Raw genomic sequence first — 20,140 nt, forward strand, 5'->3', positions numbered from 1 at the left:
GTGAATATTTATGCAAGGCACTGCATAGAGGCCTTAACTACATTATGCGTACTGGATTACATCAACATGAATGTGCTTGTTTTTTGGTTTTGTAACCACAGTGCTTTAGAAAGATCCTCACGAACAGGAAAAAAAAAAATAGCTGAAACTTAGAACATGTGACGTACTTTATTATTATTATTATTATTATTATTATTATTATGTTTAGAAACCAGGGGAAAGTGAGCGAAACCAAGTTCCCAAGAAGCTTATTCAGCAAAACTGAATGAAGTGTCTATTTTAGTGTTCAGATAGGTCAAAAATGCACTAGAAACAGGAACTTGGTGAAGAAGTGGAAGGAAGAACCACTTTTGATTGAATTCAGGGCAAAGGGTTTGTGTCATTATTAAACATCTGTGCAGCTGAGCAACGAAAATAAATGAATAAATGAATAAATATAAATAAATAATATTCCACCTGCAGAAATGCTCGACACAGAACAAAATAATTCAGGTTTAGATTCATCTTTTGGTGCCACCCAGTGGATGATACAGAGTACAAATGGGTGTCAAACACAAAGCATTAAGACCTCAACACATCGCACGTTCATACCAATGATGATTTTGAGAAGCCGATGTCTTGCAAACTGTACTTTTCCAAGCTTGGTGCTCAAAGACACAAACTTCTCTAGGATTACGCAATCATTGTGCAGCCTGTCAACATGTCTGTGTTCTAAGAACCGTCAGAATGAAAGCAGAACTTTTGCTCTCCTGTCAAATCAGCATTTACAATCTTTTCATTTAAATGAATGCTATGAACGTTTCCTATACAACACCTATAGTGACGGATCTCCCTCCATCCTCGTTCCATTACAAACATTTGTAATGCATTTAGATTTTTATGTATTTTTTAAATCTTGTCATGATTTTATCATTCATTTACTTCACTCATAAAGAAGTATTTATTAATGATAAAATGAATTGACTTGTCATTAGATGATGACTATTTGCAAGGTGAAGCATCCACTTGTACACCCTGGGGAACTCCATTCAGCAGTCCATTCTGCTGAAACACACTTTCGCAAATGAAGAATTCACAGAAACAGAAAAGCTACATACTCAGAAATTATTTATTGCCACAGCACTTGTTTGAGTTGAGAAATTTGTATGAAAAACTTCAGTACATCATACAAACAGTTGTATAATAAAACATGTTTGTTTTTACAGAAAACACAGTAGTACTTTAAAACTGAGCTTACTCTACAGTCTTTTCAGATCATGCCACTATGCATGCGGTAAATAACAAGAAGGCACACAACCACAGGCGTGATCTGAGAGGATATTTATATAAAAAAAATAAAATAAAATAAAAACACAAAACAAAACAAGCACAGAGTAGGCAAACATTTCCCATTCTTCATCATCTTTAACTACACAAGGCCCGAGTCATGTTGAACCAGACTCCAGACTGAACAGTACAAATCCGCTTCAAGGATCATTAAACCCATTTTTTAGGCTCAAACTATCTCGGAGTCTGAGAAACTGTTCAAGAATGCTGATGTCGATGTCATGTCATCAAAATAACAACACATACCGGAATCTGTGCCGATAAAATCATGACTCTGACCGGTCTGATGTTCTGGAAACAAACACAACGACTGCGTTCATTTACTTTGGAATGCAAACATCTAAATAAGTGCTCCTAATTTAGAAATCCTGTTGTTTAACGTCATTTAATCATTTAACATCCGGGCTTACGTAAGTGATAAGAATCTGTCGTGCCAACATGGCGTCCATGCGCAGCTGATAAATCTATTGTCTATTTGAGTATTAGAATTATAAATGGCATTATAATTTAAAACCATTAACAGGGCTGTCTAGTATTTAACTTTTTATTTTTTATTAAACAACAAAGTTTTATCCATACAATATACACTGGGGAAAAGAAAAAAAAAAAAAAAACTACATTCACTGTAAACTAACTAAGTTCCAGAAACTAAGTTCCAGAAACTGCCAGTCACATTTCAATGAAAACTCCACCCTGAAAGACTTCAAATTAAATACGTTTACACGCAAGGTCCACTTTAATAAGATTACCTGTACACATGCTCGTTTACGCAGTTATCTAATTATTCAATCACGTGGCAGCGGGTCAGAGCATGAAATCATGCGAATAGGTCAGTTAATGCTCGCAGCTAACATTAGAAAGGGGAAAGTGTGACCTGGGACTTTAAGCGTGGTGTGGTTGCTGGAGCCAGAGAGGCTGGCTTGAGTATTACAGAAACTGCTGATCATCTGGGATTTTCCCACACGACCCAGCTCGGCTAGTTAGTGATCATCGAGATGACGAGAGCCGTACGAGTATTAAGATTTAGGGTTTAGAGGAAAAAAGTTGTACAGATTAAAGGACTAAAGAGCCGTGGCATCTCTCTCTTTACGTAGAAGTAAAAACAAGGGCTAAAACCTGCCCGTCTGCACTAACAGCAGGAAGACACACCAACAGGTGGACGAGGGAGGAAAGTGAGCTCTGATCATCATTAAATCAGTGGCGATCGTGTTAATTATACTGATTAATGTGCAAATCTTTCAGGATAGATTTCCCCTTTCGGTCCCTTTATTACTACAGGCGTTACACACTACTCAAACTAACAAAGTCCAAATGGTTCATAGTAATTTAATACCCACATAATTTGGACTCCATGTTCCACCTTCACCTCCCTGTCACATCTGGGCGTCTGAGGAGTTGGTGCAGCGTGTCTGCTGTCCTTTAGAACTCAGTGACAAGTGTGTGCCATCTTCACTAAAAGCCTTCTCGAAAACCCGTCTCAAAGAGAGTTTAATTTTCTCTTTAAAGTCCTGCCCCATAAAAACGTAAAGAATCGGGTTCATGCAGCTGTTGACGTACGCAAAAGAGACAGCCAAAGGGTCTATGTCTCTAGCCAGCATGGCATCCTGATTCCCACCATAAATGTCTACCAGACCCACCACGTGGTAGGGTAGCCAGGAGAGAAAAAACGCCACCACAACAGCAAACATGATACGGAATGCTCTTCCGGCACGGAAGTGGCTGCTCATCACCTTCCGGGCGATCCCGGTGTAGCAAAACACAATGCAAAGAAGCGGTATGAGGAAACCGACCACAAACCGGGTCATGGTTAGCGCCCTGTAAGAGCCACCTTTGTCGATGCTGCATTCTTCTCCGGTAAAATTGGTGTGTCTGAATGTGCAGATGGTCAGGTTATCAACGGAGAACGTTTCCCGTAGGATCATAGTGGGCAGGCTGAGGATTATGGCCAGTGCCCATGCCATGGCACAGCATACCCATGCTAACCCAAGCGTACGATTATTCTGAGCCCAAACAGGTTTAACAACCTGGATGAAGCGATCCAGGCTGATGAAGTTCAGGGTGAAGATGCTGGCGAACATGTTGACAACAATGATCGTGGGTAGGATCTTGCACATAGTGTCTCCGTATGGCCAGTGATGCCCCATCAGGATTTCAGCCACAGTAAATGGTATGGACAGGCAGCAGAGAAGGTCAGCAATGGCCAGGTTCAGAAACCAGATGGTGTTAATGGTCTTCTTCATCTTGACACCAGCAATCCACACTACAAGGGCGTTTCCAGGAACTCCAAGGAGGCACGTCAGGCAGTAGAGCACAAGCGCCACTTTTGTAATGGATCCCTTCAATTCTTCAGACAAACCAATGTCACAGGAATAGTTGTCATAAAAGTATTTATAATAGTCATCGTACGAGTCGTTGTAGGTGTCGTTCATGTTGTTGCCGCCTTTGAGAAATCCAGACGAAATCTCTAGCTACCCCGTTCCTTTGATTGGAAAGTATGGAAGAAAAAGAGAAAGAAGAACGCTGAAGGCCATTTAAAATGCTTTTAAATCAAGATTTTTTTAAACTCGATTGAATTCATGGTATAAAAGGATTCAAATGATTGGAACTGAAAGAGTTCTTTCAAATTCACATTTTGAAAATAAATAAATAAATAAATTCAGAAAGGTTTGTTCTTTCCCAAATTCATTAATTCAAATTAATGCACATTTACACATTTCAGTTTTCTCAGTAATAAACTTCAGCACCATGAATTCAAAGGTGTTTAAATGTCATAATTAAGAGGCTTTTAACATTCAAAAGTTTGTCTCTTTTTTGCTTCCAGTTGAAGGAGGATTAGAGACGTGCTTTTAACCGCATGACATCTCAATACTGTTACAATTCGTTTATTACAAATACAACTCACTCTTCTCTTCATTCGTCAAGTCTCATAAAAACACTAGGAACGTCCCTGTTACAGTATCTCACTAGAGATTAGATGTTAAATTAGAGTTATCCTTAACCACTTTCCAACACAAAAGGCGTCATTATTCAAGAAACAACACCCTGGAAAGCAAACCACACAAAATGTTCAAATAAGTGAACTTCTTTACGTTTCATTCACTCAGATTTTTGCCCATCAGACAGCAGAAGAGCCGACTTACCCCGCTGGTAACGTGCCGAGTCGAAACTCAAACGAGTTGAAAAGGAAAGGAGAAGAAGCAGTAGAGGGAAGAAAAAAGAAAAAAAAAGTGTCGTCCACAGGAAAGCTTTCAAGGCCACACCATCTAGTCAGTGGTGAGCTCTTCCCCAGAGGAAGTCAAGAAACCACTGAGGCAAATTAATGCTGCAGCTGAACCAGCGGTTTCTTAAGAGACGTGAATGTGTTTTATCATCATACAAAGAGTCAGATGGCACCTTCAGTCAAATAATAAATCTAAAATAAATCTAAAAAACACTACATGTAAGAGAACCCCTACAAGTATGTGATGATTTAAAAAAAAAAAAAAAAAAAATCTATTCATCTATTGAATTTCATTACAAAATGTTGAGAATTCCCTTTTGTCCTTATTGCGAAATTCAAAAAATAAAAATCACAAGCTTTTCTGCAACCCCAATTCCAAAAAAGTGGGGTCGCTGTTAAATGTAAATAAACGTAAACAAACAAACAAAAAAAAGCAATGATTTGAAAATCTCAAACACGTACGTTATTCACAATAGAACATAGAAAACATATCAAAGGGTTTAAACTGAGGAAACGTAAAAATAAGGTCATTTTGAATTTGATAGCCGCAAAACACGTCACAAAAAAGGGTAACACGGGGTAACAAAAGGCTGGAAAAGTTTTAAATTAAACATTTGACATGTTTTCTGAGTTCTATTGTGAATCACATATGGGGTTTATGAGATTTGCAAATCATTGCATTCCGTTTTTATTGACGTTTATTTACATTTTACACTGCATCCCAACTTTTTTGGAATTGTGGTCGTACAGAAATATATCAAATTGCATGATCATTATGATCCAGACTAAATCATAGCGACGGCTAGAATACTTTGAGAATTTAATAATAATACAGCAGCTACACAACCACTGTCCACTTTATTAGGAACACCTGTATATCCATTCATGCAATCAGTCAGCCAATCACATGGCAGCAGCACAATACATATAATTATTCAGATAGAAGTCAAGAGCTATAATTTAAATTCACATCAAACAGCAGGGGGGCTGGTTCGAGTATTTTATAAACTGCTGATCTCTTGGCATTTTTACAGACTCGAGTGATCACACAGAAGGAGTGGTGTATAATACGAACAAAAATCTAGCAGCAGTTCTATAAAAGTAAATAAGATGGGGAAGTAGCTGACAGGAAGACAGATAGCTAACAGATAACTACATGAGAGTGCAGTTGTACAAGGGTTCCTAATAAAGTGAAAGGTGCGTGTAAGTTCAGCATACATACCAATTTTCGGTGTATTGCTGCTAACCTTTCCAGACATATTCCATACCTTTTTTTTTTTTTGCTGGAATGTTCATCAAAATCATCCCAAATAGCAAAAACAATTTGCTCAGAATTCCATTTCATCCTAGTAAAAAATCAACAAGAACAAGCGCAGTACGGGTTAGATGGTGAAAAATTTGGATATACAATCGGCATGTCCAGGCTGAATCTGGGATTAATAGCCTCCTCTAGGGCAGAAAAAAAGATGCAGTAGATTGGACTTACCGGCCTTATTTTCAATTAATAAACTGAACCATGTTTTATTAATTTCTACTGGTAAATAGCTATCAAGCTACTTTCTCTCCATTCAAACTTCTGGGAAGTACTACATATCATTCTTGAAGTTTTGTCTTAAAATCTATCAAATCCATGAAAGGTGGCCTCAGACTGATTTTCAGACATTTTTTTGATGGCTAAACATTGTCCATAATTACTTGCAGAATGGAAAACCTCTCTTTAGAATCTGATTTTACCAATTACATGGCTGTATTTACTAGTTTAGGAGGTAAGCAACTCGAAATAAGTAGTTAAGCTAAACAAACATTTCAAGAGCCAGAACTTCATGAATTTATTTACATATTTTGCAACTGTTGAGAAGTCTGAGAAACTAAACCATTGGCAGAATTAATTAAACTATGAAATATCATGCAATAAACTTTGAACTGTATTACAAGTTTTGTTAAGATGCATTGAAAAAGAAAAACGGGGGGGGGGGGGGGGGCTATATATATATATATATATATATATATATATATATATATATATATATATATATATATATATATATATATATATATATATATATAAATAAATATAAAAACCATTGCAGATTAAGTGATGAAATGCACAGGAAGCAACTCTCACCAAAATGGTGTTTATTACATCGATTTGCCATTTGGAATTTGAAAAGTATGTCAAACATCAATCAGCCTACTTTATTGCATGAGGGGGGAAAACAAACAAACAAAAAAACAACAATGTGCCATTTTGGTAAAAGAGTATATCTGAACATGTGCTTTAATAATAACTCTGAATAATGGGTAAAGCAAATTAGGTTTAAAAAAAAAAAAAAAAAAAAAAAAAAAAAAACACACCACCAAAACTTACAATAATTTAATTCTAACAACTTCAGTCCTTCAGAAACCAAAGTGTCAATTTAAAACACTCATCTCAACCGGAAATGTCGTACACAAATAGCAGAGCAATGAATCTATTTATTTTTCGTATCTATGACCATTGTAAATATCCTCCGAAGTGTTTGTTTTTCGTAGTTAATTCCTTACTTTCAAAAGCACAGACAAACGTGTAAAAGGTTACACTACAGCTATCAGCACATCTTGTGTCCACATCAATGTTCAACTTTACTTCAGAACATTGGATGAGATCATGCAAGGAGCAGAGGTCATAACATACAATATGTGGCAGTAAAAAGGAGTTTGACATTGGAATTAATACAGGTGTACAGTTCCTTAAAAATCAAATGCATTAGTAAGGAGGGTCAACCAAAGGGTGTCTCAACATCCCAAATATTCCACTGTAATTATCTACCTCGAGTCGGGCAAGATAAGATCTTGTCACCAGTTTAAATTAAATATATACATAATTAAATCTGTACAAATTGACATACAATATCCTGCCCTCCCTCCACAGATAACCAAGTGTGCCTGTCACAATTCTACCAGCAAAAAGTACACAACTGTATATATTTGCTTCGACTACAATATGTTTAAACAGTTTTTCTCCCACAGAGTTCAACAAAACATGTTCCAAGTATTGTCCAGTCTATTCACACAATTTTTACACTGAGGTGACAATATAGGACCCACTTTCTGTCGTGTCTCCTTTAGAGTCTTTCTTCTTTACACTGCTGTTAACCGGAGTGGGGATCTGAGATGGCCTCGGCGTTGTGCTGTCTGCACTGCTCTTTCTAGGGCTTGGCGTATAGTTAAAAGGACTAACCCTGGCAGCAACAGCACCACTAGGGGAGCTGTGTTTGCTGGAATTGGTCGAGCTGAAAGGTGTACGCTCGGCAATTGCAATTTCATGAACTTCTGTAGCGATATTTGGAGTGCTTAAAACAGGCTTGATGTCGGTCACCTTCTGGTCAAGACTCTCACTACTTCGAATGAGGTTCAAATTAGTTTCCGAACCGAGACGTCGACTGGACGCATTCTCATTGGCTGTTGGCTGCTTATGATGCACTTCACTCAAGTCCCAGTCACTAGGATGTAGTCTTCCAGACATGCCATCAATTACTGGAGGTGTGTTTGCTGTTGGTGACTTACTAGATCTAGGGCTGTTGATGGGACAATCTTCAATCCTCACCCAGACATCCTCAGATTTAGATGGTGTGGTACTTGTCTGATGTGATGTGCATATATCACTAGTTGGATCAGGTAAGTCTAGAGTCATTGAGGGGCCTGCTTCCTTATCTTTTATTTTCCTCCACGTTCCCTTCCTTTCCAGTCCACCATCCTTGTTCTGTGCAGATCGCTGAGGTGGATTAACTGGGTGAGGTTCATCCTCACTTCTGCCCTTTTCACTAGACTCAGATGATGCAGAGAGAATAGAGGAACTACTGCCTGTTCTTTTCCAAGTACCTACTCTTGGTAGAGAGGACGAATGTTTGCTGTGTTCTCTTTTCCATGTCCCTCCTCTGTTAATTGGGAGTCTTGAGGGGCTCTCTGAATGGGATCGGGAGATGTCATGCCGTCTAAGTGACTTCCCATCTCCATTTTCCGAAGAGTTTTGGCTTTGAGGGGACTTTTTCCAGCCACTTCCTTGGTAGGGCAGAGTGAGAGACATGTCTGGTAAGGACGGGCTTGAAATAGGTGTCTGAGACTGACTAGGAGAGGAAGGAGACAAAGACTCAAAAGAAGCAGACTCCTCTAATTTCCTTTTCAAGGTTGGACTAGGGGCTTCTTTAATAAACGTGGATTGGCGAACAAGTCCAGGTTTCTCTGATCTGTCAGACTCACTCCCACTTGACTTTGTGGAAGACATTCGGGACAGCTCTGCTTTTTTGGAAGGGCCTGTGGTTCCATACTGATTTAGACTTTTTGAGGCAGATTCACTCCTGGGTATACCACTGGCGCTCCTCGGCAAGCCACTATGTTTCGGAGGTGTTTGCTGACCCAACTGCCTCCCTGGAGATGGGTAAGACAATCGACCAGACCCAGGTTTGGAAGCTGCATTTGGAGAAACAGTACGAGGTATCTGCGAGAACTTGTTGGGTGGCGTTAGACCATTCCTACCTGGTGAGGCAGAGGTACGACCAGGAGACTGCATGGGTCTAGCTAGGGATTGCTGGGGTGGTCTAGATGGTGTGGAATCTCTTGATCCTGATCGAGAGGAGGTTTTACTTGATCCACCTTGGGAGACAGCTGGTTCTCTGGCAGGACTAGGGTCTAACTTTGATGGTGTCTTCATAGTCCTAGGAGAGTTTCCAGAATTTGGTGCCTGGGGAGCTGGGGGTTTTGTGGCTTGTCCACGAGTAGGAGGCTTTTTTGGAATAGGGCTGGTACTGGGAGAACTGCTCCTCACACCAGGGACATGAACCATTGTCCTTCCTCTTGAAACTACAGGAACTTGAGGCTGTCTCTGCTGAGAAGTCATGGTCTCAAGACTAGGTCGTGGTTTTCCGGTGATAAGACTTTTATACACTTTCTTACCCCCTTTTAGGCTTTTAGCAGCTTCCTCCTCTTTCTTTTTTGCCTCTAAAGTGCTCTTCTCACCCGGTTTCAATATTCTTGGTCCTTTATGGGCAGGTGGCTTATTGTCATCTTGATTTGACGGCAGGTGGAAAGGGGATCCAATGGAAATGCCAGATTTAAGAGAAAGGATAGAATCTGAATCAGACGATCCCTGTCTAGATAAACTGGCCGCAGCCTGGTGCAGACTGCTAACAATTGAATTAGCACCCTCTTGGATGGCTTTCCAGTCAAAGGATTCGGAATCTGGAGACAAGGCTTGCTCTGAAATAGGACTGTGTGTATCTGTGAGATCCAGTATGAGGTCGGGTTCCTCTGCTAAAATGCCATCATCTAACATGCTTTTCTCCTCCTTAACAGCTTGGTCATCACTCTTACTTCTAGGTGGTTGCTTCTTCTTCTTTGGCATTGCAGAACTGATGCACTCTTGTAGGAGGTCATCCTCAGAATCAATACTGAGTGAGCTAAGAGAACTGTTTCGAGAGAAACAGACAGGAGTATCCTCCACATGAAAGGCTTTTGGCGCATAGCCAGAGGCTTGAGGCCTGGGCATTTCCACTTGCGATGTGTCCTCTTTGTGTGAGCAATCTTTGTTGTTGTTTTCTTGGTCAATGTCACTAAGAGAACTTAGGGAGGAATTTCTTGAGAAACACACTGGGGTGTCCTCTATTGAAAATTTTTGCTTTTCATCAGGCACTGTTCCGGTATTTTCTTTGGATGCAAGTGAAAAACCTGGTTTTTGAAGGGCCTTTGCTGGGGCACTCTGGAATGTGGCCACTCTGTTAGTGTTTCCAGAATGCTCTCCGTTACTCTTTGAAGGTGGAAGCTTTCTTTGTTCCTTATCTTTTCGGAGCTCAGCTTTCTCTTTGGAAAGGTCAAGATCATCGTCCTCGAAGTCAAGTGAGCTTAGTGAATCATTGCGAGAAAAGCAATAAGGAGTACCCTCAATTGGTGTGTAATGGTGCGGAGAATCAAAGGCGAAACCTGGACGGGCACGTTCCTCGGTATTCGTAGGCTTATCTGCCAATGTTCTGGGGCCTGATTTAGACTCTAATTTTTTTGTTTCGGTGTTTTTATCAGGATATGCGGCTTCTGATAAGTTGCTAGAGGCATCTGGTCGCTTAAGCATCCTTGCTCTATATTCACTGCTTTGTGGCATTGGTTTTACGGGAGAAGTTGGCTTTTTCTTTTCAAACTCTTGCTGAACTAGACTCCCAGTAGCAGTAGGTGGATGCTGAGGTTGATCCGACATTTTTTGCACTCTGAACGGCTTGTGTACTTTACCTTTTGGCATTGCTGAGTTGATGCACTCGGCAAGAATGTCATCCCCTTCGTTCTCACCAGGAGCACACTGCACGTCAAAAGCTGCAGCAATATCAGTCGTTTCTGCACTTTTACCCTCTGGGACGGTGTCTCGTCTTTGATTTGTCACCTCTGCTTGGGGAGCTGGAATTTCAATAGTAGACAACTCATTTGGAGGTGAATCAATAGTAAGGTCACTAAGAGATGTTGCTGTGGAGAAATTAGTAGGTGTTCCCTCTACACAATATACCCGAGGCATGTCCTCTCCATGACTCAATGCCATATGTTTTTGCAGTTGTCCTCTGTTTTGTGAGGGGAGTAGTTTGTAAACAGAGAGCTGGCTTGGTTTACGGACCACTGGTGGTGGTATTCTTGAAGTGTTTGGGGGTGCTTGCTTCTTGGGTTTTCTCGAGGACTTTGTAGGCATGGCTGAATTTATACATGCTTCTAGGATCTCTCGATCATCATCGTCGTCGTCAGAGTCATCCAATAGATCTTTCTCAGATTCAGTATTTACTGGAGGCTTGTCTTGCCTCTTAGACTCATTAGTGTCTTCTTTCTCTGGTTCTGTCTTGTTTCCATGGTCATCCTCATGAAGTGGGGGCATTATCTTTAGCTCAACATCCTTTTGAATGAAGGGTTCATCCAGACTTAATGCACTGAGGCTTGAGGCACATGAAAATCCCTCTGGAGTACTCTCTGTGGCAAAATGTAGAAGTGTGTCATTATCTGGAAGCACTTGCACTTTTTGCACAGCAGCACTGACAGCTGCATGTCTTGGTGCCAAGTCACGTTTTTCTACATGGGGCGGCATGCTAACTTTCTGCTTTATGGACGTTGTACGTGGGGGTGGTGGTGGAGGTGTCTTGCTACGACTGGGTGGCATCGTTTGGCCGGGGCTATCAGGCAGGTCACTAGGGCTGATTATGCCACTGACCATTCCACTGTATGGCTCACTCTGTACTGAGCTTGCAATGGAGTGGCTCTCGAAGCTGTCAAGAGAGCTGACCGAAGTGCATCTGCTAAACACAAGAGGGGTCTCTTGCACATAATGTTCAGGAGGACTTTTGGGGGTCTGAGCACCACTTTTTGATGGTGATTTAGCGCCTGATGAAAATTCTACTGCTTTCTGATGTCTGGAACCCTCACCATGCCCAACATGAGATCCTTGGTGTCGTGGTGGCTTCATTCGGACATAATGGTTGGACGATTGACCTTCTGTTGTGCGCTGATCAGGAACATTATTGGATGATTTTTCAGCAACAGGCAAAGTTGTGTAATTACTAGCTGCGTTGACATTCTGCTTGCAGCTCTCCATTTCATCTTCAGAAGATAAGGATGATAGGGAGCTCCCCCTTGAGAAACATATAGGTGTATCCTCAACACAATAGGTCTGCAGTGTTTCTTGATTTATTGTAGGAGCCTTGCAATTGGACTTTTGAATCGACCTGCCAGGCCCGGGTCGAGTCTGAGCTGAGGGCTGATGGAGCTGTTTTTGCCGATTCTGAGTTTTTATTGATGAAACAGAAGATGAACTGTCCTGGCTTAACTGTTCCTTGACGGAGCTCTGTGAAGATGATGCTTTTGAATGACTGAACACTGGTTTTTTAGAAGACGCATCAGAATACTTCAGACTATAATCAATAGGTTGCTCTACGTGGTGATCTTCATTGTATTTTATGCTGTAATTGGTAGGCTGCTCATCAAGTTGTTCCTCTTCTGAATAGCGCTCACTGTAATTAGTTGGTTTGTCATCACCAAAGTCATCAACAGTACAAATTGTTTGGTTCATTTTTTTGTTCATTCCATGACCAGACGCACTGCCACTTTGCTCATTGGGTCCCCTGGATCGGAATCCTCCAGACATGTCCTGCTGAACAAACAGGGGCTGGTATTTTTTAAGCTTATCTTCACTTTCGCCATTTCCCTCTGTGTACAATGGATACCCTGGGCTCTGGGACCTAGGTGGATTGTGATCAGAGCGTTTCATCTCATCCTCCAAAATCTTGGGCCTTGCCCACCTCTCGCTCTGGCTTGGGCTTTGTCGGCCTGAGTTGAGCTGCTCATCTGAATACTTCAAACTATAGTTAATTGGCGTGTCTAAATCACCATCATCATCCTCCATATGATTCGCATTGTGTATCTTATGGGCAAGATCAGCTGGATATTTTCTATAGACACACCATTTTCCTTCATCATCTTCAGAATAGGAGTCTACAGATGGTTTCATCTGACCCCTTTTTCCATAGCCATCAGTGCTGCTGACACTATTAAGGCTGTCATTAGATGCTCTATACTCCAGTTTGGGCATTGGGCAAGGTCTGCCTGATGCATCTGGTTTACTATAGCTGTACATGTTTTGGTGACTGTGAACCCCAGTCTGACGTCTGACGAGGTCATCCTGAACCATGTGAGAGTCAGGAGTCGATCCAGCATTTCGGTCATCTAGGCCCAAGTGCATGCTTTGTACTTCTTCCATTACCATTGCTATTTGTGCTACAGTGGTAGGAATTTGCATTCCCATTCTTTTACCCGATTCGGGATCTGGGTGGACACCTCTTCGCTCCCGATCCAGACTCTTGTCTCTCTCAGCCCGAACACTGTCTGCATTGCCCCTATTCTCTCGAGAAGATGGGCTGGAGAGCACTGGAGTGTTCATGTAAGGGGAGCGAACACCAACACCACTAGTGTTAAAACCATCAGACCTGCAAACTCCATCGTAATCACCATAAACGTTGTGCTTGTGCCGAGGTTTGTTCCTGTGAGAAGCCTTAGGGCTCAAATTATCTATATTATCAAAAGTTTCAGAAAGATGCTGTGCATCCAGTTCTTCAATTAGTGCTTTCTGTTTCCTTACATGTAGTGAAGGCAGACTAGATCCAGGAGACATTATGTTTGCGTCCTTGTATTTGGCAGGCCGATTGGCCATGAGGTTCCTCAGAGCTGCGGCACTACCCATAGCGATCATTTTGTGCTTGGAGTGGATCAGATTTTTGAGCATACTAACTGCTCCCATATCCCACAATGCCTCCTGGTCCTTTGCATTTCGAGCTGAGAGGTTCCACAGAGTTCCACATGCATTGCTCACTATGGTTAAGCTGTGAGATTTAAGATGCTGAAGAAGGGTCTGCAGACAGCTGCTCTCCCGCAGGATTTGCCTAGAAAAATATTGCAAAATAGACAAGAATTAGCATTCACAGCACTGGGAAAATACAAACAAACTGCTTATGGCAGAAGAAGCAACAGAATATCATTTCACCTATGCTCCTCATTTGTGGCTATAAGACTTGAAACATTCCTCAAGATGCCTCCACCACTTTCTATAATGGCAAGGGTGTTGGTTTGGCTTCTGTAGGTTAGCGTGCTCACTAAAAAGGCCAACGCGCCAGCAACAGAACAGATATCAGCCTTGTTTTCAGTGCAATGAGCAGATAAATTCCAAAGGGCACTAAGCACACTTTTTAGTGTCGATTCCTAGAAAAGCAAAAAGGATTCAAAGATGTCGTCATGATACAAAACAGACAACAATAACGTTTAATGTTTACACTGCACTCAAAACAGTCCTTACCTTCTGAACCTCAAGGGCACACTCCATTAGAGCCCGAACACTGCCAACCTCACGCAATGTCTTTTTACTATTGACATCAGCACGCCAAGACAGGTTTCTCAACACGCTGGCAATGACCTGAAAGCGTAAATTTGATGATGAAATGAAAGCGAACAGGATTACTGTAAGATAAAGGTACACATACATAACTGCAATATGATACTACATTTACCTGTTGCAAATCCTCACTCTCAGATTTCAGTTGCGCTACCATGGCCCTCATACAGCCCTTCATGGAACAAAGTGTGGCCTGTTTAAAAAATAAAATAAATTCATGGTTAATAGCAATAACAACAACAGAATTATCACAATAATTATTTTAAATCTAAAACTGAGCAGAATTCCTTACCTTGTTGGCTACATCTCCAAAAGTTAAGTTAGTTAGAGCCATGCCAGCATATCTTCTTAATGTAACACTGTAGTGGTCACTCGTAAGGCCATAAATTTCACAGTCGACCTGCAATAGTTCACCTATAGCCTGCAGTCCACCTACAAACCATAACCGTTCAGTAATTCTTTTAAAATATATATTCTCCTAAACAAATAGCTCACTGACCACTCTGAAAATCTAAGCCAATCGCAGCAGATAGGGAAACTTACCAAGTTCGTTCATTGCATGTCTATGCTCCTCATCAAAGGACAGCTTCATGAGAACACACACAGCTGGGCAGATCTGGTGCTCCATAGGTGAAGGCACTAAAATTCACAAGAAAAGAACATTCACAAATTGAAAAGGTCACTTAGTAGCACGGTTAGGACAGTACCGTCCCTTAAACCATAAGGAAATCTGCAGCTGATACAGCAGTAAAATGTAAGGAGAGAAAACCCAAAAGCCAGGTTTACTTGGGTTTTTGTCTTGGTCTACTCCACGCTCATGGCTCTCCTGCCATTCCCAGCAGGTCTCGCAGTAGGCCCGGATCTGTTCCAGCAAGTGGAGCACCCGGATCTCTCTCCGGCCGCGCTTGTCATCTGGCTGCGAGTGGATGATGTTATGTAGGGCAGCACTGGCTCTGGCTCGGGCCTCCTTGCTGCCTCGAGAGTTGCCCAGCAGAACAGAGTCCTTGTCATTGCCATGCAGGAGCTGGATAAGCAGCGGCAGGCAGCCGGATTGACGCATGGCTATACAACTGTCCTGAGAACTGGACATGGCCAGGAGAGTGCGAGACATGTCATCCTTATCATGAGTGCCCAGCATGGAGAGCAGAGAGTAGACCATTTCCACCTGGGGAGATGGGACAATTGTGTGTTTTAAAAAAAAATAATAATAAAATATTGTTAAATGTTTAGGTGCACAAGAAAATCTACTGAATATATGAAGTCTATTAGGTAAAATACCCATCGATCTAAATAATAAAACTCTGAGTATGTAGCAATAAATCTGACATTTATCACAACATCACAATATGTTCCAAAAGTGACATTTCTGGTTAAAATCTATTAAAGAGAACAGACACATCTACATCGGAAGTCAAGATTTCACACCGAATGTGTGATAACTCAGGTTCATTAGTTCACCTTGGTGCCCAAATGACTGGTAAGTCTGCGTGGTACTGAGTAACTTCCTCCACTACTCATCTCACTGGCTGTGTCATGATCCACACGAGAGCTTGAGCCCTGACAAAACAGGCGAGTGAGTTATCTTTAAAAAAATAAATAAAGAAAGAAAGAAAGAAGGAAAATGCCATTTTAATCCTCACTGCAAAAAAAAAAAACCCATTTAATTAGGAAATATGCTTCAACAGGAGGTCAATACAGATCATTTACTGTTAAATGTGTAACGTTAAAAACTAAGGTCAATAGACAGTCGATCCCGGTGGCTAATCCACCGACACGTCTGTGGCGCCACCTGTCTGCAAAACGCTATTGTTCAGCGAGCCAGGAAAACGGCATGCAATTCACCAGCAAGCCCACAACAGACACTTAAAAATAAAAAAATTTTTAAAAATTCACTACATTACAACACTTTTTCAAATTTGTTCGAAATGACAAAATTTCACTAAAAAGGGGGGGGGGGGGGGGGGGATAAAATAAAATTAAAAAAAAAATAAATAAAATAAAAAAAACGATTTCAGTGGGAAGTGCAGGAACATGCAAGTTTGTCCTTCCTTACCTGAGAGCAAGCTCCATTCCCGATGACCGAGTCTCCTGATGCCTGTGCCCCCTCGGTCTGGGCCACGAGGTCATGCTTGGCCTGGAATTGTGGAAAATTAGAACGTTACAGAGGAGATAACGATGCAGAATAAAATGAAGCGAGAACACGCAATGAGCCTGCCACTGGGGCTGGGCGATACGATACGATACGATAACGAGACTGTGATAAATTACACCTGATGTGCTGTTCGGCGATATCTCTAAATAATCATATACCAAGTGTGGAAGCAGCTGATTTGATGTTAAGTGTTTGTTCATTTATGTATAAGACACAAGCGTCATTAAACACTGGTTTTTGTTTTTTAAAAAATGCAACACTCCTGTTTTGCTAGAAATTTCATAACAATGCTACTGTACATATTGTGATACAAAGCCTTTGAAAATCGTGATATCTCCGACCCCCACTTGCCATAAAGTGCGAGGGAGGAAAGCCTAACTCCCACCAAAACCTAACCCTGACCCCATCCATTCAACTCCATTCATTTCTTCATGCCATGTCTAATTTAACATACATGTGTGTCTGAGTAAAGCATAAACTCCATGTGTACGTGTGCACACGCATCTCTCTCTCTCTGTGCATGTGTACATGTGTGTGTTTGTGTGTGTATATATGTGTGTGTGTGTGTGTGTAAACCTTGATCTGTCAGGCACAAACTGACAGACAACCCCTGACACCGTCAGTCAATTAGTCAGCTGTAATACCAGCAAGAGTTTCTCTTCATGACCTACATAATCCAGATATGGCACACAGAGACGCACGCGCGCACACACACGAACATACAACTGTACTTATCGGCCCATCTTCCTTAACATGAACCACTAATCACCTTAAATGCACACATATAATCTGGTACTAAACCTTCCACATCAAGCCTTATTGCTCCTGTACATCTAAAAGCCAGGTCACACTCGCATCTGTTCATGCTCAGTCACAGAGACTGTATTTGGTGCTCCATTAAAATGTGATCGCAGAAGAGGGTCAGACGTGTAGAACGTTTATACTGAGAAGCAGAGTAACTGGTCTACAAGCAAAAATGATCTTACGTACTTTTTTCAGCACGAGTAATATATTTTTATTACTTTCAAGTTAATATCAAACAAATATAGAATCGATTTTCACTAGTTTCAAGCTTGAATGAGTCTTCATTTTGTTCATTAAGGAAGAAACTCAATTATAAACTTTGAATTTAGTAAAAATGTTCATCTTATATTTGTTTTCGAACATGAAACACACACACACACACACACGCACGCACGCACGCACGCACGCACGCACGCACGCACACGCCTATTCCCATATGTAAAGATTTAAATCGACACTAAAACAGAAAAACAAAGCAGAGAGGCGGAAATTGAGACATCCTGCCGTCTCAGATTAAGATCCGAGATCATCATCATCATCTAGATCATCAAAACCTCCGACATCTGAGTTTTGAGATTAGGGAACCTCTGAAACAGGTGATAAGATGGGCTGATTATGATGATGATGCACTAAATTTGATCACAGTCTATGTTTATCAATACCACAATAAAAAGTACCTCAGTGGAGCGTTTTGGTCCTTCGATTCTTCTATTTCCGTGAATATTTAAACATATTTTCGTTGCTACAGTGTTAATGTAGATGAGGATGTGTTAACCTGTGTGTTTCAGACCTATCGATATCAGCAGTCACACTACGATACTGAAATACCCCCGATGCTCCTGGGATTCGTAGTGTTGGGACTGAATCGATCCGATAAGACTCCGACTCACTGTGTACAGTTAATCTGCTCGAGTGGACCGAACCTTCATGGAGGGTGTTTGGCGAGTTTGGTAGACTGACCTCAGATTCTGAAGGCTGGGATTGTAATTGCTGGTGCAACCTCAGCATGTCCTTCTCGATCTGCTGGATACGCGCCAACCGCACCTGAGAACATGATTGTATAGAATTTATAGAATTCAGACACAGCAGATGATCACGCGTTCAAATTCTGCCCATTTAACTTGGTTCGAATCCCATGACTGCCACTGTTAGACCCTTGAGCAAAGCCTTAACCTTTAACTACCCGGTGCTTAGGCTAGGTTTTGCCTCAATTCAGTTGACCTTTACTTTATCTGGTAAGGCAGAAAAACCAAACAATCGCCGAAAGGTCAAAAATCGTAAACGTTAACGCTAAACCATAGATAATGGCACTACAGGAATGCATTTTTATGTAAACGTTGGGTGTTTTGTTAAATGACGCCTCACCTGTGCCCTCTTCTCCATGTCCTGGCATGTGCCCAGCTGCTCCTCCATCGCTGCCCGGATCTGCCGAGCCTCGTATTCCAGCTGCCTGCGAGTCATGTCCGTCTGTAATGAGAACTACACGGCAGAAAAACAAAAGATAATTAATAAAGAAAAACGACATAAACAAGCTACTGCAACATATCAGCAACACACGAGCTCGTCAGTGGTATAATAAGACTATGATTAATGTAATTTAGGAATGTACATTCTCAGTCAGTGGAAGGCTGTCGATCCTTTTGGTGAGGTTTTGCAACTGGGCATAGTACCAATCCTTCTCTTTCTCTTCTTTCTGAAGCTCAGCCATTAACAAGGACCTAAATAAATAAATAAATAAATAAATAGATAGATAGATAGATAGATAAATAAATAAATAAATAAATAAACACACACACACACACACACACACACACACACAATCAGATAAACAATGCTGTTAAATATTACATAGGAATAACAGCTGTGACAGCTGGGAAGTACCAGGGTTAAATATGAAATTAGCACGAAAACGATTTTAGATCGAGGTAAGTGCACTGATTAAGGGAAATTTGAACCTTTAGTGCCTGGAAAATGTCGAATCTATATCTAAATCTAATCTAATCTAAACAATAAGGAAAAGCCAAGGAAAATAAATGATCATTTCAGAAGAAGGAGGCTCACCTCTCCTTTTCCAGCTCTTCCAGGTATCCGGCGCTGTCTCTGCCCCCGTTGGTCACTCCTCTCCTGGGAAAGGAGCCCATGGGGCTGCTGTCAGCGGAGTGGCCCGAACCTGAGCCTGGCATGGGCGCCTTCGCTCTCAGCTTAACCCCTGAGAAACTGCTAGGCTCCAGATTTATCTCTGGAGAAGTGAAAAGTAAATATGAAAAAAAAAAGAAAGAAAGAAAGAAAAGAAAAAAAAAGAAAAAAGTGTGATGACTTCTTGATTATGTAAATAGTTTCCTATGCCATCTAGTAGAGGGATTTTTGAATGGCAACAAAAATAGAACTAAGCAACTTTGAATATTTAAATATTTTTAAATAATAATTTGAATATTTTAGAGACTAAATGATCATGATGATGATGATAAAAAATTCCAGTATCCTTATACAATATACGGCCAAAGGTATGTGGAAACCAGACCATCACACCCATATGTGCTTTCTGAAGATATTTAGTACTCCTTTGCTGTTATAATAACTTCCATGCTTCTGAGAAGGCTTTCCTCTAGATTTTGGAGCATAGTTGTGGTCCATTCAGTCTCAAGAGCATTAGTGAGGTCAGGCATTTAATTTGAAGGCCAAGCATTCCAGTTCATCCCAA

At 41.1% G+C, this 20,140-nt stretch overlaps 2 protein-coding genes across 5 annotated transcripts in view; both read right to left on the minus strand.

Annotated features, from left to right (window-relative positions):
* Positions 1 to 1,090: 1,090 nt before the first annotated feature.
* LOC108277390 (C3a anaphylatoxin chemotactic receptor) lies at positions 1,091 to 4,679 on the minus strand. The gene is made up of 2 exons (XM_017490088.3): positions 4,467 to 4,679; positions 1,091 to 3,805 (listed from the first exon to the last, which is right to left on the minus strand). Exon 2 carries the CDS (start codon positions 3,753 to 3,755, stop codon positions 2,700 to 2,702), a length of 1,056 nt encoding a protein of 351 aa, XP_017345577.1. The 5' UTR covers positions 3,756 to 3,805; positions 4,467 to 4,679; the 3' UTR covers positions 1,091 to 2,699.
* A 1,988-nt stretch (positions 4,680 to 6,667) lies between these two features.
* The window catches only part of apc (APC regulator of WNT signaling pathway), a 30,399-nt gene continuing 16,926 nt past the window's right edge, over positions 6,668 to 20,140 (minus strand). For all 4 annotated transcript variants that reach the window (XM_017489631.3, XM_047160661.2, XM_047160662.2 and 1 more), the window contains 13 exons: positions 19,501 to 19,678; positions 19,049 to 19,157; positions 18,805 to 18,918; positions 18,400 to 18,483; positions 16,537 to 16,617; positions 15,942 to 16,040; positions 15,270 to 15,648; positions 15,027 to 15,122; positions 14,776 to 14,915; positions 14,599 to 14,676; positions 14,388 to 14,504; positions 14,079 to 14,293; positions 6,668 to 13,977 (listed from right to left, as the gene is read on the minus strand). In XM_017489631.3, coding sequence (XP_017345120.1) covers positions 7,605 to 13,977; positions 14,079 to 14,293; positions 14,388 to 14,504; positions 14,599 to 14,676; positions 14,776 to 14,915; positions 15,027 to 15,122; positions 15,270 to 15,648; positions 15,942 to 16,040; positions 16,537 to 16,617; positions 18,400 to 18,483; positions 18,805 to 18,918; positions 19,049 to 19,157; positions 19,501 to 19,678 — 8,063 coding nt within the window. In that variant the 3' untranslated portion in view covers positions 6,668 to 7,604. The remainder of the gene's footprint in view (positions 13,978 to 14,078; positions 14,294 to 14,387; positions 14,505 to 14,598; positions 14,677 to 14,775; positions 14,916 to 15,026; positions 15,123 to 15,269; positions 15,649 to 15,941; positions 16,041 to 16,536; positions 16,618 to 18,399; positions 18,484 to 18,804; positions 18,919 to 19,048; positions 19,158 to 19,500; positions 19,679 to 20,140) is intronic.

Source organism: Ictalurus punctatus, chromosome 16 (assembly GCF_001660625.3).
Source record: "Ictalurus punctatus breed USDA103 chromosome 16, Coco_2.0, whole genome shotgun sequence".
NCBI lineage: Eukaryota > Metazoa > Chordata > Actinopteri > Siluriformes > Ictaluridae > Ictalurus > Ictalurus punctatus.